This window comes from Solea senegalensis, linkage group LG21, assembly GCF_019176455.1.
Source record: "Solea senegalensis isolate Sse05_10M linkage group LG21, IFAPA_SoseM_1, whole genome shotgun sequence".
Lineage (NCBI taxonomy): Eukaryota > Metazoa > Chordata > Actinopteri > Pleuronectiformes > Soleidae > Solea > Solea senegalensis.
This window is the reverse complement of record NC_058040.1, coordinates 7400311-7420952: the sequence shown is the minus strand read 5'-3', so window position 1 is coordinate 7420952 and position 20642 is coordinate 7400311. Positions and strand designations below refer to the sequence as shown.

At 41.4% G+C, this 20642-nt stretch overlaps 1 protein-coding gene across 4 annotated transcripts; it reads left to right on the top strand.

Annotated features, from left to right (window-relative positions):
- The first annotated feature begins 4875 nt into the window (after nucleotides 1–4875).
- rnf165a (ring finger protein 165a) lies at nucleotides 4876–19855 on the top strand. Of its 4 annotated transcripts, none has more exons than XM_044011920.1 (9): nucleotides 4988–5053; nucleotides 6337–7906; nucleotides 12334–12634; nucleotides 13378–13506; nucleotides 13639–13768; nucleotides 14120–14224; nucleotides 14394–14486; nucleotides 14589–14689; nucleotides 16152–19855. In XM_044011920.1, the coding sequence occupies exons 2-9, from the start codon at nucleotides 7756–7758 to the stop codon at nucleotides 16267–16269; spliced, it is 1128 nt and encodes a 375-aa protein (XP_043867855.1). In that variant the 5' UTR covers nucleotides 4988–5053; nucleotides 6337–7755; the 3' UTR covers nucleotides 16270–19855. The 4 variants fall into 4 exon arrangements, with proteins under 4 accessions (XP_043867857.1, XP_043867856.1, XP_043867855.1 ...); XM_044011919.1 differs by having other exon boundaries at nucleotides 14391–14486; XM_044011922.1 differs by lacking the exon at nucleotides 6337–7906 and having other exon boundaries at nucleotides 4876–5053; nucleotides 14391–14486.
- Nucleotides 19856–20642: the final 787 nt, after the last annotated feature.

Sequence of the window (20642 nt, the reverse complement as noted above, 5' to 3'; positions counted from 1 at the left end):
CTGTCCAGTCCTCTTCATGGCGCGGGTTCGATTACGTGTGGGACGCTAGAGGGCGACCAGTGCTTTGTTTTTCAATTCAATTAAACTTTATTGATCGCTAAAATGTTATGGGAACTGTGAAGCGCTGTAAAGCCTTATCAAAAGGAACGGAGTAACGCAGCGTTTGGTAACGGAAACGGAGTTACTGAATTTAAAAAAACAACGCATTACATTATTAGTTACTGAACAAAGTAACGGCCTTACGTAACGCGTTACTACCCAACACTGGTCAAAGAACCACTCAAACCACTTCAAACACTCTTTTATGACTGTCTCTACTCCTTAATCGTGCTTTTTCTCACTTTTCTTTATGCTTGCCCCTGACTTAATTTTAAAAAACGCGGCAGACCACAGACACGATGAACTTCGTAACCAATATTTTCATCCTGAGAAAGCACAGACTAGACGATCCAGTTAAGACGTTGCAACACACATTTTGCGTTTAATCAAGCGATTTTATGGAGGAGATTCCAGGGATTTGGGATCTCACAGAAGTTTGCGATTCAACGTGACTTTGGAATATAAACAGACATGGAGGTGGACATTTAATATCTGTTGTGTGTGCAATTGTGTGGATGAATATGGAATCAACTTGACTTGTACATGTTAAGGCTCTAAACAAAAGTATGCAACATCCGTTTCCCGGTCAACTCGCTCTCCTTGGTTATTGCGGGGTTCTGCTCAATCGCTGTTGTAAATATCACATGTCACACGTGAATTCGAGAAGTCTCTGATGTAAATTGCTCACACTACAGGATATTCTGTTCAAATCAGCCTAAAAAAGGCACCCACTATTGTCAGAAGGGCCAAATCAGGATCAAAATCTGGCCAATTATCCTCTAGTGTGAGGCATGCTTTCAGTGTTGCATGTATCAGGTTTATGTGGTTAGAGTAGTTCTTTCTTTGTTTCCATAACAAGCTTATGCTGCAAAAGGTGTGTCAGTCCGGGCTGCTTCAAGATGGTGGCCTCTGTAAAGCAAACCCTTGCTTAAAGTACATTTAAAAGGCTTATTCTAAATATTGAGAAACCAAACAGTTGCTATTTTATAGCGATTATATACTAATATTACAACACACTGAACCATTGAAAAGTTGACCGCTCTCTGTGAGTGAGAACAATACTTGTCTTAAGTACAACACTTAATCAGACATCTCAGTGTGTGCACGTGTGTTTTTTTTTTATCTTGTGGCCAAACAGTCTAGACTATAAGTCTTGCTGTGAACAATGCAACTTCACCCTCACCCACCAAAGTTGCATGTCGGGTCAGAGGTCACACCGTGACACCTGCCACTAGGGGGACATATGGAGTTCACATGAGGAGGACAATGAGGGAGTGGAGCAATGCAGTCTGCGGGGCCCTTTTCCTCAAACCAAAGAAGCCCTTCAGCCAACTCTTTTCACCCTGGAGACAGAACATCAGCTGTATGCTAATTTTTACAGGGCAGTGGTGTGACAGCCTCACAGAGCAGTGAATGTGCGAGCTCACGGACAGAAAAGAGAATCCTTCCTCTCTGCAGATGTCCCTTAAGTCTAGTGTAGTAAAAGTGTGCTGTAAAATGCGAGTTTATTCAGAATGATGGTCTGTTTGTTAATGACAACTCCAACCACCACCAGAGGGCTTAAAGCAACAAAAAGAAAGCGTGGAACAACTTCTAATTACCAGTGAACATTACATGAGATGTTACTTTGAGTCTCTGCTCAATGAAGTTAGAATTACAGAGATTATTTCTTGTTTTTCTTACCTCCTCTTACAGAAAAAAACCTGCATTCTAAGTAGAGTTTTGGGCAGTTTTCCTGATTTGACATTTTAGATTACGGAACCAAAAATGTAAATCAATTGATAATGAAAGCGACTGTTTAAACCAAAAAAATTTATTGAAAGGTTTTAAATAGAAGGTAAGGGAATTACATTGATCTAAAATCCCTATACCCTATACTTTTTGTTGCCGTGTAGGTGCTCGTTTGAGAAAAGTAAAGATCAAACGTCTGTTATTTTCAGGATAAAGGAAACTGATTGCAGTAGTTTGACCTGTGCTGATAGTAAACTATTATAAAAGGCTCTTTGTGTGGCACAGCAGGCTTAAAGTATTAGATGGTGGGAACTGGAAGGCAAGGACATATGGGACTAAGAGTTTTGTGACCCCCGCAGCCTCCCATGCCCATCTGTTCCTTCAACCCTCAGGCTGAACACTGAAGGCTGAGAGCCTTTCAGGATCCAAGACAGTATTCAGCATAGCTGATGTACAAACAAATGGTACATCATATGTATAAGGGGCAGTTATATTTCAGAGGAGTTATGAATGGGAATAAATATCCTTAGCGATCTATGCAGAACAGATTATGCTGCTGCATTTACCTGATGACTGTCAAATAATCCACTGAATCAACTATAATTGAATTTGTCCTTAAAGGTTATTGTTACAGACAGACAACTGAGACTTTTCTCATGTGTACAAGTGAACGCAAGAAGTCACACATGTTTAGTGTGAAGCTTGTAAGATCCTTTCGGTAGTTCTGTGCAAGTCTGATGAGTCAGTGCTGCAATCACTCGTACAAAAATGATCTGCCAATTCTCACTAATTAGATCAGACAGTGACATTTTGTGAGTTGAAAAATGACTGAACTTTGTGCCAGTGTTTATTGATGGAGATGATGGAGACGACGGAGAACATTCTGAAGTATAAATACAGAATTGTGGACTATTACTGATTATAAATACCCAACATTTCAAGCAAACTCAATTGTTGTTATGTAGTTTAAAAGCCATGACTGACATCACACATCACTTATTTTCACCTGATACTGAAGTTTTATCAGTGTGGTCTCTGCAGAGTAGATACTTCCTCTTGCTGTAACAAAAAATAACAGGAAAGAAGTTTTAAAGCATGACTCAGCTCAACCCATCAGCTGTTAGACACCCAGTGAGTCAGCACTCACATCATCAGCACTGATTGAAGTGTTGTGTCAGTGTTGTCACTATGTTTACATGGACACCAGTGATCGGAGTATTGACCTTATGCATCATTCTGATTAGGTTAATTGAGTCCAGGTTCACAACCCAGTTGGATCAAGTGCCTTAATGCTCTGGTTTCCTCCCACAGTCCAGACACATGTAGAGGTTAATTGAACACTCCAAATTGCTCGTAGGTGTGAATGTGAGGCTTAATGGTCGTTTGTTTCTGTGTGTTGGCCCCGGTGACCTGACCAGGTTGTGCCACGCCTTTTGCCCTGTGTCAGCCGGGATTGGCTCCAGTGACCCACGACCCACATGTGATAGACAGTGGATGGAATCACAAATAGAATATCATTTTCATCTTATAGAGCAAAGCAAACATTACACTGAGGAAACTCTGATAATCTGATTAAGACATACCTGTCCACATCAGAATATTGCTGTCAATGTAAACTTTATCAAATTCACCTGAGCCAAAATGTCTGCAGTTACAAAAAAACCAAAAACATTTGTACATACAGTTTGTTGACCCAGTGTAATCCACAGCTCCAGCCTTATCAGATCCACAGGTATGAGAATGCATCATATCATTAGAAGAAACTGTATGCTACTCTGTTTCTGAATAAGTGTGTGGGTAATTTCAGCACATTCACACCTTATTCTCTTTCTCTTGTTCACTATTATGCTTTATAATAAAGTACAAGATGTGAAAAACCTCACATCTTGTGTTTAACTATAGTAAATAATAAACACAGATGACAGTAGTTTTGCACATTATCAGATTTTCCCTCTTTTTTGTGATATTTGATCCAGTGATTTTAACCAGTAACAGACTGGAATACAATACTACTGGAATTAGGGATGCACGATATTGGACTTTTTGCCGATATCCGATATGCCTATATAACGGGAGTGATTAGGTCAATACCCGATACCGATATATACATATACAAAAGCAGCTGGACCTCTCATCCAAAAGGCTTCTTCAGTTCTAATTTTGGTGTGGGAGTCCTCAGGTCTTCAAGAACAGAAGTCCAGTGCCATGTGCCCAACTACAGAGGTAATTTAGTCTCTTATGTAGCGTAATGAACATAATCTTTTGCATACTCATGTCGCAGCAGATGTAGATATACATTTTCTTCATTGCGCAAATAATAAAGTAAATAGAGGGCACCAGCATGGAAGTCAAGGAGGTAGCAGCCTATTTAGTTACTGTTGTAATCATTTGTCATATCGGCTAGATAGGTCTTGGTGTGTTTGCCGATATCCGATAATACATTTTAAAGCCAATACTGCCTATACTGATATTGTGCCAATAATATTGTGCATCTCTAACTGGAATACAAAGCCTAGTGTCAGATCAGTTCTAATGTCCCCAGAGATAGCATTTCAATATAAATTCACAAAAATTCTCAAAATCAACTCCGCAGAACTCTCTCTTTCTCTCTGTGTGTGTTTTCCCAGTTATAGTGGTATTCAGAGTTCAGGTCACTTGGACAGAGGAAACAGCAAAATTGCTTTTGCAAAAGTCATGCACTGCAGATGTGATCTTCACCTTGGTTAGATGAAATATTTAATTAAAACCAAATGTTCTAACATTACCTCCAGAATTACTTTATTTTAGACAGATTTAGTTTATTTTCATTCAACTCTTGACTCTCATACATACAGGCTAAATAATGAATGAAATCCAATGATGACGTTTTTCTTTAGGGAGAAACCAGACGCTAACATCTATGTGCTACTGGATTCAGTCATGGAGGGTAGGGGGCGGGGATAGCAGCAGACATTCACATGGCCCCGCCCCGCCCTCCTACTATTGGCTGAGATGGGTCTAAAGCCGGAGGCTCCAGCTCGCAGCGTTGCAGTGATTGGCTGTGCGGCTGTGCGTGTGTCAGCAGTGCAGCCTGTGTGTTTGAATGTGCCCAGCACTGGAGGGGGATCATTTCCATGGACCATCTGTCTCGCTGGCTACCCACACAACAAAGAAGGACCCAGGATGGTGTTAGTACATGTCGGATATCTGGTTCTCCCCGTCTTCGGCTCGGTTAGAAATAGAGGTATGACTAGCCGTATGTATGTTTTCTCTCCTTTTTTGTATTCTAACCCCTCCAAAAATGTCTCCTCGTCTCTTCATTTTTTCTTTAATGTCCTCAAATGATGTAAACAGACGTGACACCTGCTAGCTACGCGACAAATAACATTAGCTGCGTTGCTAATAACGGTAGCGTCGTGTAAAAGCGGCGGTTTAAAACCAGCGTGTCTCGAGACATTTAATCTCACAGGAGCAGCAGTGAGTGTATTTGTGTTCGGAAGCTTCGGGGCCTGTTCAAATGACCGCAGCTGTCAAATGGCAGCCCCGCTTGTTCTTTTCATCCTCAGCTGCTCGCGCTGCCTCAGCGCTGCTGTGTTTACGTGCAGCTCGTTAGCTCGAGACAATAACCGACCGCGAGACACGGATACATTTACTCGCTGCTCGCTGCTTACTGCTAATTATGTCCACAACCGTATCGCGATTAGGACTACACCAATTAATCCATTACGGATAGGTTACGAAATAAATCCTTGTCTATTTTGACAATCGATTAATCGTTTGACTATGCGACTATACGATTTCAGGTCCTCAATAGTGAATAGTCTCTGGTTTCTTTGCTCTTCTATGACAGTAAACTGAAAATGTCTGTCTCATGTGTAGAAAAAAAACACTTGAAGACGTCATTATTCTGAGGTTTGGGGAACACTAATCGTCATTTCTCCCGTTTTCTGCTTTTTTATGGACAAAGCAACTAATCAATTAATGGTGATTATAAGCAGTTGATTAATCTGTGATGAAAATAATGATTTGTTTTAGCCCTCGTCTGGATCTGTCTTGAATTTGGCCATGCAAGCAGCTGACAATATGACAAGGGGTTGTCTGCCCCTTTGTGTGCAACTGGCATCCAGTGTTGTTGTTGTTTGTGGTCAGTTGACGCTTTTTAATGACTAATAATCAATTAACACATCTTCCAATTCAGACCGGTAGTGAAAAGGTGCTAGATCACATTATTGGGTTGCAAATGGAATATTTATATATGGTGGCATTTTGCCTTAAACGTTAAGAAAGTGTCTGAAAGTGACCAATAAAAGCTGCGGTTGAGAATCATCACAGCAGAAAGGCGAATAATCACAGTCGTCCAATTTGGCATAATAACATCAATATCATCCTCCACTGCAGCAGGCTATCTGTGTTGATTATGTAATAATAATAGTAGTGTTAATAACACTTTGCATTGTTAAAACTACATGCAGTAGCACCAATGATTTCATTGTGCTTTTATTTGTGTTCTTTTTTCCTGTTCCATAGTATCGAGGCTGGCTCTACATTCCGCATTTCTCAGACCTTTGTCCCCCTCCATTGTGTAGCTAACGATCATCTGCTGCTGTCTGCCGTAGCCTCTGCCTGTTCTCTGCATCTAGCTGTATTGTGAACCCCTTCTTCCTCATTTCCTCTTTCCATCCGAAGAAGACATTGGCATTAAAATCGAGTTCCCACTCATACCGTATCCTTCTGTGTAACAGACTAAAGAATAACACCTTCTGTAGCCAACAGTTTGTCTTAATTTAAACTGTCATGTTGCTCTTTAGTGAATAACCCATTGTAGCATTAGATTTGACTACAGATTGTCATTGTGTTTCTCCCATTCAGTGTGGATAGAATACATTCTGCTGTAAATTTCTGTAAAGTGGATACGTTTTCATTCTCCTTTCTAAATTTATTAGAGTGAGGCTCGATCAAAGTCATTGGATGTTGTGTCCATCCCCTATTTGCTAAGGTGCATTGTACCAGCTTTTGTCATCAATGACACCTGTCTATGATCACCTTCTCTCAATCAGTTATAACCAATTATCATTTTGTGCTAACATTCAGCAGTTGGCCTACACTTACAGTACTAAAATCACAATAATTTGGTTCACTGCACCTGCTATAGTGGCATCCAAACGGCTGGTCACAGTCCCATCCATGTGTGAAAGCCTTTGATCCTGCGAGCTAAATTGACTTTGTCAGTTATAATAAATTGGCAAGACTCTGGCCTAACTTGTCTTGCCATTTTGAAAATCTGAGCCCCTTCTTAAAGTCTTTTCTTTTGACACTTCCAGAATGCTATCCATTTTACAGGGATGTGTATATCCTGCACTGCTGTAGATCTCCTTTTTAGAATCAAAATGTCTTTTTATTCTTTGGTTGTGGTTTTTTCTACCTTATGTTCTTGTATTAGATCCTAATGCATGGTCATTTTATACTTTTGTTTTTCCACATTGAACAGCAGATTCCAATGTAATCTTTGTTTAGAGATGTCCCTGCTGTACTGAATTGTGCCGTAAGCATACACATCTACTCATTGGATGCTGCTTCTGTTCTGTTAACCCTACAGAGAGCATGGTCGGGCCTTGCCTTTGGTCTTTATTTGCATGGTATAATTATAGTTATACAGTACCTGTTACTCTTATTATTACTATTATCACACAGTGCCACACATACTAATATTTTCCAATAAAGACTGTAGTTTTCTTCCTAACCTTCAGTGTGCTTTTTGCTGATTTCCATGTGTTCCTCCCTTCCTCCCTCCACACTGCTGTCACTGAGACAGTCCCCTCACTCTATATGTGCTCTCATTTCTTTGCTGTCATTGACAGAGTTTCTTCACATTGTTGCTCTGCATAGTTTATAGAGTTGGGACAACCAAATGTTCTAGAATGTTTATACCGAAACACATCAGCATTGATGTTTAATGTAACATTCTGTCATTCCCTCCTTTTCCATACACGGTTCTTTATAAAATGCAACTCAGTGTCACTCATTGGTGTTTATTGGTGTCGACTTAACATTGGAACTATTTTGGACAAAACTCACAAAAAGGACATTGAAATGAATGGTAATTATTTTCTTGAAAAACTGAGAAATAAAAGGTGAATGAAAAATAAAACTTGAAAGTAGAGTATTAAAAAAAGACCTAATGCATAGCATTGCTTAAACAATATGATGAAAACAGACATATTAAAGGGTTATTTTCCATGGTATACATATCATGGCAAATGATTCGTCCCAATTCACGATTATGTCAAACAATTTAAAGGTAGGATTGGAGATCCTCGAAAAACTTTGCAGGCTACATTTTGAATTAAAAAGTCCAAGCCCCTTTCTTCAGACTTCCCTCTGAATCTCCGCCTCCAGAGCACAGGAACGCGCAACAAACACCGATTCATGAGCACTGCGCAGCATCGGTAACTTTCGGTGTTTTTATTTAAACGTTTTTTGGATACTTGTTCAATTGACAACATGATGATGAAAAACGACATCATTTTGCAGCCCATTCTGTCGCCACTGTACACAGCACCGATGTTCACGCTGGTCTTGGATCACTCTGCAACAGCCTTTTTCTTGGTAGTAGCTTTCCCAAAAAACGGCTTTTTCGTTTACAACCAACACCTTTTTTTTCCCATAACGTTACTGCAACGGTCTTGTTGGATTTAGCAAGCTAGCATAAGCTCTGACATTAGTGCACGAAGAGTGGTACAGTTCGTGCACGGCAACAGTTGGCAGTTTGCATCACGATCCAATTAATTTGTTCGGGGCATTCAATATGATTGGCTGGTGTGTTTAAAGGCCTGGCGGTTCCCCAGTTGACTGGCATTTTTCATTTTTTTGACAATGCATTAATTAATTGATTGTGAAGAGGATTTTAAGCAATACAGGAAAAGAAATGCTCCAGAAAATGATCTCTGACCCTACCTTTAAGGTTTTGACTGTCTGGTATCTCAAAGCAAAAAACCTTGGAAGTCTTTCTCACTTCCTTTTATTATAAATGATGGGCTACATCCTTCTGTTTGTTGTGCAGTTCTGTCCTATATGGTATTAAAGGAATAGTTAATAATCTTTTGAAATCTGCTCATTCACTTTCTCACCAAGTAGTCAAACTGTGCTGATCCAATAAGTTAGCGTAGCTTCAGTCCCCAAACGTTTCTTTTTTGCACGTAATATTTGCGTCTTTATAAACAAAAGAGACCTAACCTGTCTATAAGTGATGTCAAGAAATGCTAGTTGGTTGATTTTGTTACCGTTTGGAAGAGCACGGCCAGCTGGCATTTCTACACCCGTCTCCAGTATTTCTGTTAAAATAAATGTAGTCGTCAACATTTTCAGACATCACTCATCTGACTCCTCACCTGAAAGTTAATCAAGCAGATTTCCCTCACGAGAATCTTCAAACGTGACGCATACTGAGAAATCGGTTTGGTTCAACTGCTAAAATGTGACTCTTTCATGTGTGAAGCCTTATATCTGTGTGTCTGTGTGATGTTTAAATAACTGGGCTCTTTCATCCACTTCTGTTCTTGTTATTCGTGAACACCGACATCCAAACATATAAACAAACCCTTAAATCCCAGAAAAAACAATGCAAAATCAAAATTGACGATGAGTGCCATATAATGTGACTCATTACAATACAAATGCAGGTAAGGGTCATAATTGAATTGCATGGAGTCTGACGTTAAATGAGAATATCATAGGCTCATAATTGGTTTTACAGGTTATGTTTGTTTTATCTGGCACTGGGAGTTTTCCCACTATGATCGATGCATTAAAATGCCCTCGCATGCTTGAGAAGTTGCTCGTAACTTAAAGCAGAGGCTCTGTTGTCGTAAAGTTTGAGTAGTTCGTGTCACATTTTAAATCGAGCATTTTAAGGAGTGTTGGTCATGGGACTCCTTTGCTGACCCACTCTAGCCACTTGAGCCTTTTTACATCTGTTCGCAACGTCTGAAATAGTCCCAAGTTATTTCTGTGTGTACATAAGGTGTGGCCGAGAAGTAGCCATGTGTGCGCTGCAAGTTTTTGCCACTGACAACAGCGATTCTTTGAAATAACTCATCAACTGTCATGCACACAGTAGCTGCACAGTCACAGACTTTATTAACATTATGCTGCTGTCTTCCATTCTGACCTTATTTGACCTAATGTACAGGAATAAGGTCACTGAGCAGATTTCAAGCATGAGCCATTTCTGCATACAGACAGCAGGAGTAGTGCATAGACACAGTGGTAGATATCTCTCCTTAGTCCAGTACTTCTCAAATGGGGGGTAAACTGTACGAGGAAAACTCTTACAGTGGTTTATACAGATAAATAAATAAAAATGATCAGGTTCTCAATAGTATTTCAATGGGGGCATGAAAACATTTCTGACTGGGGGGTGTGATTAAAAGAGAACCACTGCCTTAGTATCACATTCTGTGTAATTGTGTGCATGTTATTCAGCGATATCTGCTGGTATGTTGATGGATTTCAATGAATGACTCCCGAGTGTTACATGACAGAAGAGCACTGGAGTAGGAAGAGGACAGGATTATGTTGGAGGGAGGAGGTGTGAGTGTAAAGCTGCAGTGATGGCAGGGGGAGGGGGGAGGGAGGGAGAGACAGATCTAATGTCAGACTGCTGCAGTCGCTGGTGGGCGGTGCTTACGGGCTGTCACTCATTCAAGGGACACCATGCTGCAGCCACACCGTGGGGGAGGGGCTGCCAGTGCAGCAGCTCAGGGTGAGGAGAGAGGGGGGATGAGAGTGTGTGAGAGCATGCGTGTGGATGGGTGGAGGTTTGCTCTGCACCATTCAGTCTGCATTTCTGTGGGTTTCTGTGAGTCAAAGTCGCAGCGGTGAGACGTTAGAGCAACAACATCAGAGCTGCTGAGCCGTCCCACGATAATGTCAAATATTGATGTGAGCAGCTGATGCTGTGGAGGAGCCAAGAGACAAATAATTTGACATTTACTCACAACTTCACACAGATTTTTTGAGTCACCGGGTCACAGGCTTAATGCAAAAGTGATGCACAGCTTTGTACAAACAGAGGTGATGAAACAGCATAGTCTTGCTCTGACCAGTCAGCTATTTCAAAAGATCACAGAATTTGGAAAAAAAAAAGAGCAATTTCACCACAAAATCATCATAAAACAACAAGGTTTAGTATGAATTAAATAAAAAAAATTCATATTTCACTGGTGCTTGTATAGCACACAAAGAACCCAGCAAGAAACCCACAAGAAAAAGATAATTTACCTTTCGTGCCCTTTCCGTCTGGACGTGGCCTTAATGCTGAGCTAAGCCAACAAGCTGCTGACTTTCTTTCACCGATAATCAAGAAAATGAACAAACTTACGTATGGTATTATTCCCATAAACAACAAATATGTAAATAGATAATCATCGGGTATGTGGTGAAACTGGAGAAAAAAAAAGAGATGATTATTTGCATTTTTCATTATTATTTTTACATGGAACAGAAGGTTAACACGTGTTACTAATCTCATTAATGAAGGCTCATTTGCAGCACATGTTTACCTACTGTTTTATTTCAAAATGGCTGCTGTGAAAAAGGATTATTTGGTCTGAAATGATTACAGGTTATAGCTTTCAAATTGCAAAACAACAACTAAAAGCTGAAGGGACTGAATGTAATTCTAGATCATTTAAAGGCTCATGACTCTGATATTTTAATACACACACACACACACATGGTACAGTCCATCTTCCACCCCCTGTTGTCTACATCCTGGTCCAGAAACCTAGTAAATTGTTAAACTGTAATGGGAAGTTGAATTATTAAATAATTGTGCCCACTTCACCTTCCTTCCAAGCCTCCTTTCTAGAAGCCCAGAGTAATTTATATTGATTGTTTAGTGCAGGTCGATACAGAGGAGATTCATTTTAAATTCCCCACAATCTCATGTTGCCTGCACCTCAGATAGAAAGGGTGGGGGAGGGTAGAAATGGAAGCAGATAATCTTTTTTTTGAGCTGTGGTGCATGACAACTATCACGTCATACAAATATAAAAAATATAGTGCACATTTAAATGTATCTCCAAACCGCAGACTGGATAAAGCATCTAAATCTTTGAAAGCAATGACAGACTGCAGACAACCTTCGGTGCTGTAGATCTCTGAAACACCCTGGGCTGTTAGGGAAGATCTATTCCCCCTGCTGGCTAAATTATGGCACACAGACAGGCAGGCCACTGGCTGCAATCTGTCTGTGGGTTTAGATCTCAGGGTTTCACTGGGTGTGTGTGTCTTCCATCTGTTGTATTGTCTCCTTTGTGTTGGTCTCCTCAGGACAGTCAGGACTGTCCTATATTTATGTGCTGTCTGTGTCTGTATTCATACGTTTTTAAGTGTACCATCTTTGTAAGAAATAGTGCGTCTCGTTCACATTTACATGTTCTATTCATTGGTTTTGTCTGGGTCTGCGTGTGGTGTCCGTTTGCTTGGAGTTCATTTCTGATCGGTCAAATTTATAACCCACAGGAGCACACTTCAGCAGGCATCACAATAGCCATGCTACCTCCTGCCGACACTTTCACCTGGGTGCTCCCCAGGCACCACTCTCAGCTGAGTTCCCTCTAGGACACAGCAGCCAGTCTCCTCAGACAGGCCTGTCCACCCACCTGCCCCCGGCACACCACCCACCTCTCACTGCCCTGCCTGCACCCCCCCAGTTCCAGGATGTGCCGGGGCCTCCATTCCTACCTCAGGCCTTACACCAGCAATACCTCATCCAGCAGCAGCTTATCGAAGCGCAGCACCGCCGGATCCTCCCACACTCCAGGTAAAACCACAGCTACGTCTGTATAACAGAAAGTATATGAGTCCTTTGGGATTTTCTGTCATAAAATGTTTTCACCCACCTTTGGATGTGGACCCGACAGACACCAGTCATCCTAAAATCATAGCTGAGCTGAAGGGAGAATTCCTCCTGAACAGTGTGAAGCTACTGGAAGAGCTTGTGTGAAGTTATTGTTGCCAACATGGAAGTTGAACCTTAATTTTTTGGACATTTTGCAATTTATTGTTCCTAAAGTTCAACCTGAACTGGCAAAACCTTTGGGGTTTGTTTGACACCTTATAGGGCAGCCCATGGATAAGTGGAATGGGGACTAGGCTTGTAACCAGAGGGTTGCAGGTTTGAGTCCACACCAGGTCAAAAAAGGGCTAGGGTACCCAACCAACATTGCTCCCCGGGTGCTGCTCAGTGGCTACTCACTGCTCCTATTTCTAGGAAGGTTTCTAGTGGAGGATGCAGAGAAGGAATTTTCCCTGTGGGACTGATAAATGACTCATTTAATTTAATTTTAATACTTGAAACAATTGACAGTCTCCAGGTTGTCTGTGTGCAACTTTTGATGTTGTTAATCTACATGTGTGTTCTGACTGTTGCTGTAACTGTACTGCTGCCTGGGCCAGTGAGACCTGGCCAAGGAGGCAGGGTTCACATATTCCAAAGGGTTCACATATGTCACTGTTGTCACTGTATGTCCATGAAACAAAGTCAAACAAATGATCTCATTGCAGAAGAACCCAGGAGCGTATTCCCCTCAACCCCCACAGACTGCGTTCCGGCTACGAGTACTCGCCGCCGCTCCACGTTCCACAGCCCATGACGCAGCAGCAGCCGCGGTACCTGGCCGAGGGCACTGACTGGTGAGTCCCCCGTTGGACTTTAATGAGAGTCAATTACTTCCGTCCTTTCATCTCTGCGCCCATCTGTGTGTCTGTCACATTGTCTGGCATGAGTGACAATGTAGATTTAGTCACATGTCCGTTTACCTGCAGGGATCTCAGCGTTGACGCCGGCCTCCCTCACCACCAGTACCAGCTCCAGCAGCTTCCACATCACTATCAGCATTACTTAGCCTCCCCTCGGATGCACCACTTCCCCAGGAACACATCCTCCACACAAGTGGTATGTTTAAATACGCACTGTTCTATCCTGTTATTTCACCCTGTTTGACTTCACTACCATATTTATATTTGATGTTTGTTGCCAGACTCAAGGGCCACGTAATAAAGAAAGACACAAATGCAAGAAAAAGAGAAAACCAGACCAGAGTTTGACAGCAGCAAAACAGCAACAGTCAATGCATTTATTTGACAGCGCTCAAGTTATGCAGCCAAGCTTTATCGAGCGATATCCAATCATTGTAGGCAACCTGAAGTTTTTACCTGCTGGCTTTTTTTAATTTGTTTTACCTCAGTCAATTGACATCTCGATCTGGAAGTTGTAGGAAAATGATGAAGAGTTTCCTTTCTGTAGGTTGTGCATGAAATCAGAAACTACCCGTACCCCCAGCTGCACCTGTTGGCCCTGCAGAGTCTGAATCCTTCAAGGCACGCCACTGCTGTGCGAGAGAGTTATGAGGTAAAAATATCTCCATAAACATTTCTTGAGTTTCACTTTTCAGACTGGAACACCTTGTCCATTTTTGGACAAGGTGGACAACGGACACTTAAAGTGCCACAGGTTACAAAACCAGGTCCAGTTAATTAGCTCTGTATGTGTTTTCCTTCTCTCGCTTTTCCTTCAGGAGCTGTTGCAGCTGGAGGACCGGCTGGGGAGCGTCAGCAGAGGAGCCGTTCAGACCACCATAGAGAGATTCACCTTTCCACACAAGTACAAGAAGGTACGGCGAAGACAGCTGTAATTATACAGAAACGATGGTTTCAAATGTTTTCCCATTTTGACCCTGCCTTTGTTGTCTTCCTATGACGTGACCTGTTCACAGAGAAAGCCACTGCAGCTAAAGATTGGCGAGGAGGAGGAAACGGATGTGGATGAGAAATGTACCATCTGTCTGTCTATGCTGGAGGACGGAGAGGACGTCAGGTCAGAAATACTTCACAACCTCAGACTCTGTCACTAAAATATCATTTTCCATTAAAAGATGTTTTGGAAGCGTCGAGTAAAACGTTAAAAGCATAATGATTATTGAGTGTCTGCTAACAAAGTGGTGTCGTAATCCCCCGCACCATGGCCCCTTAATCTCACAAATGACCTGATAATATATAATTCATTTATGTGCACGAAACACAAAATGTGAAAATGGATTCTTTGTTCTGAGTAGTTGTCAGGCCACAGCGAAAGTCACAGCCAAGAAATAGTCACGCTTACATCAACACTTCAAGTTCACTTACACTTTAGTCAGAGTTGGACTCCTTTTTCTTTTTTTCAGATTAAACAAGAGCCAGTATCAGTCATTGAGCTCTATCGCTGATCAAAGTAAGATACCTAGAGTAGCTGCTGCTTCAGTCTCCCTGTCTTACTCTCAGGAAGTGAATAAACACACTGTATTTTAAAGATGATGAACTATTTCTTTTAAGGTCCAGTGTGTAAGAACTAGTGAACTCATCTAATGAATGCCAAGTAATCTAACCAACATGAGCCGAACACACCGTCACAGCATAAACATTTAAAAGTCGCACCGGAGAATCAGCACCGTCATGTTGAAAAACAAACAAACAACATGTCTGCCCGACAGTAGAGACTCTGCAGATTCCAACGGTTTATTTATTATTTATTTCACTCTACGACCAAAACTCACAGATACAAGAAATACAACCAGAAATGTTGTCTTACAACAAGCTGTTTTCAGCCGCTTCTAACGGAGAACTACCCTTCCCAGCATGCTTTGGGGGCTCTTCCTGGTCTGATCGGTCATTCCAAACGGCCATTAGCTTGTTTTGATTGGAAACGAGGCATCTCTTCACTAAAACCTCCGTAATTTCACTCTGCTTCACTTCAGCATCATCACACTTTGCACAGCTAATGTCCCCATGTTGTTGCATGACTTCCATGAGTTTTTAAGCTCCTAATGCACATTTTTAAAGGTAATATTTATTTTAAAAGGTCTCATCTGCATTTACTCTGGCACTGTGGTATCTACAGTGAAACTTGCACTTCTGATGGAATCTCACATGTGTTATCTTTATTTTGAGACCAAGATAATTCACATAGAGATATACTAGTTAGTATTAGTTTGGCCATTTCATTTTCGAACAGGAAAATACCAGGCGCTATCGCTAATGGAAAAGCAAAACAAGTCGTGCCGTGCTGGAACTGTGTAGTGGGAAAGCGCCATTCTACTCTGAGCACATGGACCAGCACATGCACTTAAAATGGAGAGTCAGTTTACGGCACATGGAGTCTCAGCTGTGTGAAAAGGTGCAGCCAAGTTCTCTCTCCACATGCCTGAAGGAACTAAATGAACTCCCTGCAACTGGGAGCCTCATGCTTGTCATTGTGAGTCAACACTGACCCTGATATCTCTGTCTCTGTCTCCGTCCTGCAGGAGACTACCCTGCATGCACCTCTTCCACCAGGGCTGTGTGGACCAATGGCTGGCCACCAGCAGGAAGTGTCCCATCTGTCGCGTTGACATCGAGACACAGCTGAACCCTGACAGCTGATGAGATTCAAGCCCCCCCCCCTCACATCGTCCTCCTCCCCTGCTTGTCAATCACCCATATGTGGTTTCTGCTCTCTTCCACCCACCGCCACCCCCTCCGCCTGGCCCCGCCTCCCCTGCGCTCCTGTTGTTGGGTGCTTTGCCAAAATGTCTCCAGACTTCACGTGACATCACCAACCTTCTGACTCACGCTTTATTGAGCCAAGCCCGGACAACTTACTGCACGAGGGGCGACCGCAATGGACGTCTCTTTAAATAGAAGCACATCTCTCTGGAAGCAGAAGACATACACACGCACACACACACACACACACACACACACTCCCAGTCATGTACACAGGGTTTACTTGTAGCTTGCTGGTCGTACGTGGGGTGTCGTTGCTGTTCTAGTGTTGTACTGTAGGTAATAGCCTTGGGCTGTGTAGCATGTCCTTAAAGCCATGACTTGATGTACTGAGAGTGGAAAACACGCAACCCCACACTGAGCTGGCTACTTAACACACACACACACACACACACACATACACATACATACAGTATAGTGTATATATGCTGTGTTTTCTCTTTTCAAACACAACCAATATTAATATTCTGCCACATAAGAAAGTTTAACAGACACTAAATGCTCTGATGCCATGTTTACCTAAAGATCATTTGTGTAGTAGAGTAGCAGTAACCAGCAAGTGATAACCTGGTCGCAGCCCCGCCTTCCTGGGGGTCAAGCACCAGCGAGCTGAGTGTTTTTAATCCGATCATGCAGCTTTGACATTTTGCAATACACTTGTACATTTACCTTTGGGGCCGGTGTCGCATGTGTGTGTGTGTGTGTGTGTGTGTGTGTGTGTGTGTGTCGTCTCATTCACTGCACACACACACACACACACACACACACCCTGAGCCCAGTGACTGAGCCGTGGTGTGCTTAACGTTTAAAAGTAGTTAGAAGGTGTTGTACCAAAATGGATTTTTCTTCATAGTGTAGCTTCAAACGTGACGCGGCGCGCACGTCCACGTCTGTGCGCTGCCCTGCTGTGTGTGTGTGTGTGTGTGTGGGTGACTCCAGAGCACGTGGCTCCCAGAGTCAAACTGGGCAAACATGAGTGTGTTTGAAACGGTTTCAGGTAAACTCACGAGCATGGCCACTGGAGTGCTTATACAACACAAAGCCAAATAAAAAAAAGGAGGATGGATGAAAAAAAAAAGAAAAAGGTGGGAGGAGGATTTAGCCGCTCTCGTACCTGCGCCTTCACCTGGCGCAGGGCCAGTGGCAGAGCGTTGCTGAAGCTGAAATGCATGTTTCCTCCATCGACTCCGGCTGTTAGCTTTGCTGGGATTATTTCGTATTAAAAAAGGGGGCAAAGACGGCTGTGCATGATTTAGTTAATCTGAGCTGTGACTATCTTCTCAACACTAACAAACAAATGAGTCCGGTGTCAGTAGTGGATCCCCCCTGACTTGTAGCGTGTGTTCGTCCCCTTTGGTGGCAAACAATGGGGTCCACTTCTTTTTTTCTTTTTTCTTTTTTTTGACCTTTTTTGCCTAAAGAACAAGCACATGTGACAATAGTTACAGCAACAAAAGTCTTTTGATTTTCTTTTGTTGGTATTGCATTTGCGTTGGTTTATATTTAGAAATAGATTCATGCAGTGTTTCGGGCAGAGAGAGAGAGAAGAGCTTGTGTTTTGATCTCGTGTATTTATGTGACAGACCTCCCCTCGTGGTTGCTATGCTGGTTGCTATGCTGTATTGCTAGAACATGTAGACTGTGGCGTTAACGGAGGCAGCCTCTCTCACACACACGGTGCACACAGACACGAGCAGGGAAACCGTCAGGCTGTTAAATCCAACCTTTATTCTCAGCTGTTTGCTTTTCTGTCTATTTTCATCCTCTGGGTCTCTGACGGCCGCACTGTGGGAATTAAGACGACCCTGAGTCTCTCTGAGCCTCGGGGGGCGGGGGGCCCCCAGTGATGATTTATCAGAAAAGTTGGACGTGCCCCTGTCGTGTGTGTGCACTGCCAGTGTTGACACTGCCTCCTCCTGTAGTGGAGTCATCTGTGATGAAGTTTTCATAGTTTACACAGGGTGTTGTCAATTGAGATGCCTTAAGTATTTAACAATCATAATTTATTACTAACTGTAGATATTGTGGGTATGTATTTAATTTTGTATAGTTTTTTTTTTCGTGGGTGGGTGTGGGTTGGGGTGAATGAATCATAATTTATTTATTTAGAAATAACACAAAAATGCTATGAAAAAACTATTACCTCATTTTTGCATCATTTTGAATGGGAATGCTTTGCATGCAGTCGTACTTTTTAGGACAATGAAAGTTTAAAAAAAAAAAGAAGAAGAAAAAAAAAAAGCTCTGCTGTTTGACCTCCACGAGCTGGCTGTGCAGATGTTTACTGTCCAAGGCTGAGCTACTGAGCCCTCTCTCTCTCTCTCTTTCTCTCTCTATCTATCCATCCTTCTCTCTTTCTCTCTCTCTCTCTCTCTCTCTCTCTCATGTGGTGCTGTGGATCTTGGTTACATTCCATTCAATGCAATTTTTCAGATCCCCATGCTGTGATGTAGTGGACAAACTGCAATGATGTGAATTGGTTTTAGATTGTGATTTCTTTTCTTTTCTTTTCTTTGTTTTGTTTTGCACTCACTTGTTCATCTATGGGAACCCTCTCACTGGCAAAAGTAGTTTAGAGAAATTTAATAATCACTGAGAACTCTCTTCTTTTTCTCCTTCTGTTTGATGCTCAGCTTCTCACAATGCACTATGGGTCTTAATAACAATCATCTGTGAAGCATGTGACTTTGCTTTAACTCGTCCCGTTTTCCTCTCTCTTCAGTTCACTCTCCAGACTATAGTTTGTAGACTTAATCATAACAAGTGCCTCGCTTTAAGTGGTAGAACGAAATTCACAAAGCCACCATGCCTTATTGGTTGCATGATAAATGGAAAAAGGAAGGACCACGAAGGAGCTAAGACAAAAGTTTGACTGGTGTCAACAAAAGCCATTTTCCTCAAAAGTTCTTGTCAATCTGTCCAAAGCAGCTGTTGGGTTGTAGAACTGAAGTATCTGATATTTCCATACGGTGGAAATAGTTGATCATATATAAAAAAAAAAGAAAAAAAAAGAAGGCATGTGTCACTGTGGGCTTTACAAATATTACAGCCGTCTTTCTTTCCTGCATTTTTCTGTTGCATTTCTCTCTCTCTCTTTTATTTTATTTTACCGTCCATCTCTCCTCTCAGAAGAATCTATCCTCTGTTTCCTTTCACAGTCTAAAAGGAACGCGAGGATTTTAAAGCACAACCTTTTTCTAAAAATGCATGTTTTCTCAGGTTTCAGTGTCAGACTCAATGGTTTAATAGTATATGGTGAAAATATATACAAAGAATATAACGTGGGGGAAAAAAAATATATATTAATTTTGTTGCTGCTTGAATCTGAAAAAACAAAAAAAAAAAACTGAAGAGAAAATCCCAAAAAGTGCCAGTGACAGGGCTGCCGTCATCCTCGTATGAAACTCTGCTGTTCAGCTGTGATTGCGCAGTGTTTTTCAATATAGGATATTTTATCTGAAAATAGAACTATTTATCATTAATATTAAAGCAATAGCGCATTAATGGTGATGAGTGTGTTAATGAAGAAATGGATGAGCATATTATGGGTAAATGTTAGATTCACATTTGGTGGACTTTTGTACTTTATTTATTATTAATACTAATAATAACGATAATGATTTAAAAAGTTGCATTGCTAAACCCAAACTGTTGTTTTGTTTTTTAATTTTATTTCATGGCTTGTATATTATCCTTTTGTATGTGCTCTTTTTCTAATAAATCTGATAAAAATGCACTTGGGGTTTGTCACTTGTGGATATAATATGACACTTTGACACAAAACAGCCTGCTATTAGCTACGTGAAAAAGTAAAAAACATTGTATTACTTAAATATCTTTATCTTTAATATCTTGTAGATACACAAGGGATCAATTAATCCCTTCTTTAAATGACCTTTCCAACTGGACTTTCAAGCAACTCAAGACAGATAAAAAGGCTGAGACTCTCTAGCTCTTTATTATATATGTACATATATATACATATACATGTATATGTATATATATACACATATATCAAAGCAACGAGATCAAACGAGCATTGAAAGTTCTGTGTAAATCAATCAGTAAATCAAACAGTCTGAGTATCACAAACACATTTAATCTTTTATAAAACCAGCATTATGACAAAGCAGCTGAATCATCAAACCATCCCTGAATTTCGAAAGAATGGCACAGTCAGTTTTCTGACCAGATATACTGTCACAGTATTTGAGTGCATTTTAACTGTAATATCATTATTTAAAAAAAAA

What these genes read in the sequence shown, in the direction of transcription:
- rnf165a (XM_044011919.1), top strand. Translation starts at nt 7,756, where the DNA reads ATGTTTAATGTAACATTCTGTCATTCCCTCCTTTTCCATACACGGTTC. An exon ending in CGGATCCTCCCACACTCCAG is followed by an intron (nt 12,635 to 13,377) that starts GTAAAACCACAG and finishes ATCTCATTGCAG; the next exon opens with AAGAACCCAGGAGCGTATTC. An exon ending in CTGGCCGAGGGCACTGACTG is followed by an intron (nt 13,507 to 13,638) that starts GTGAGTCCCCCG and finishes GTTTACCTGCAG; the next exon opens with GGATCTCAGCGTTGACGCCG.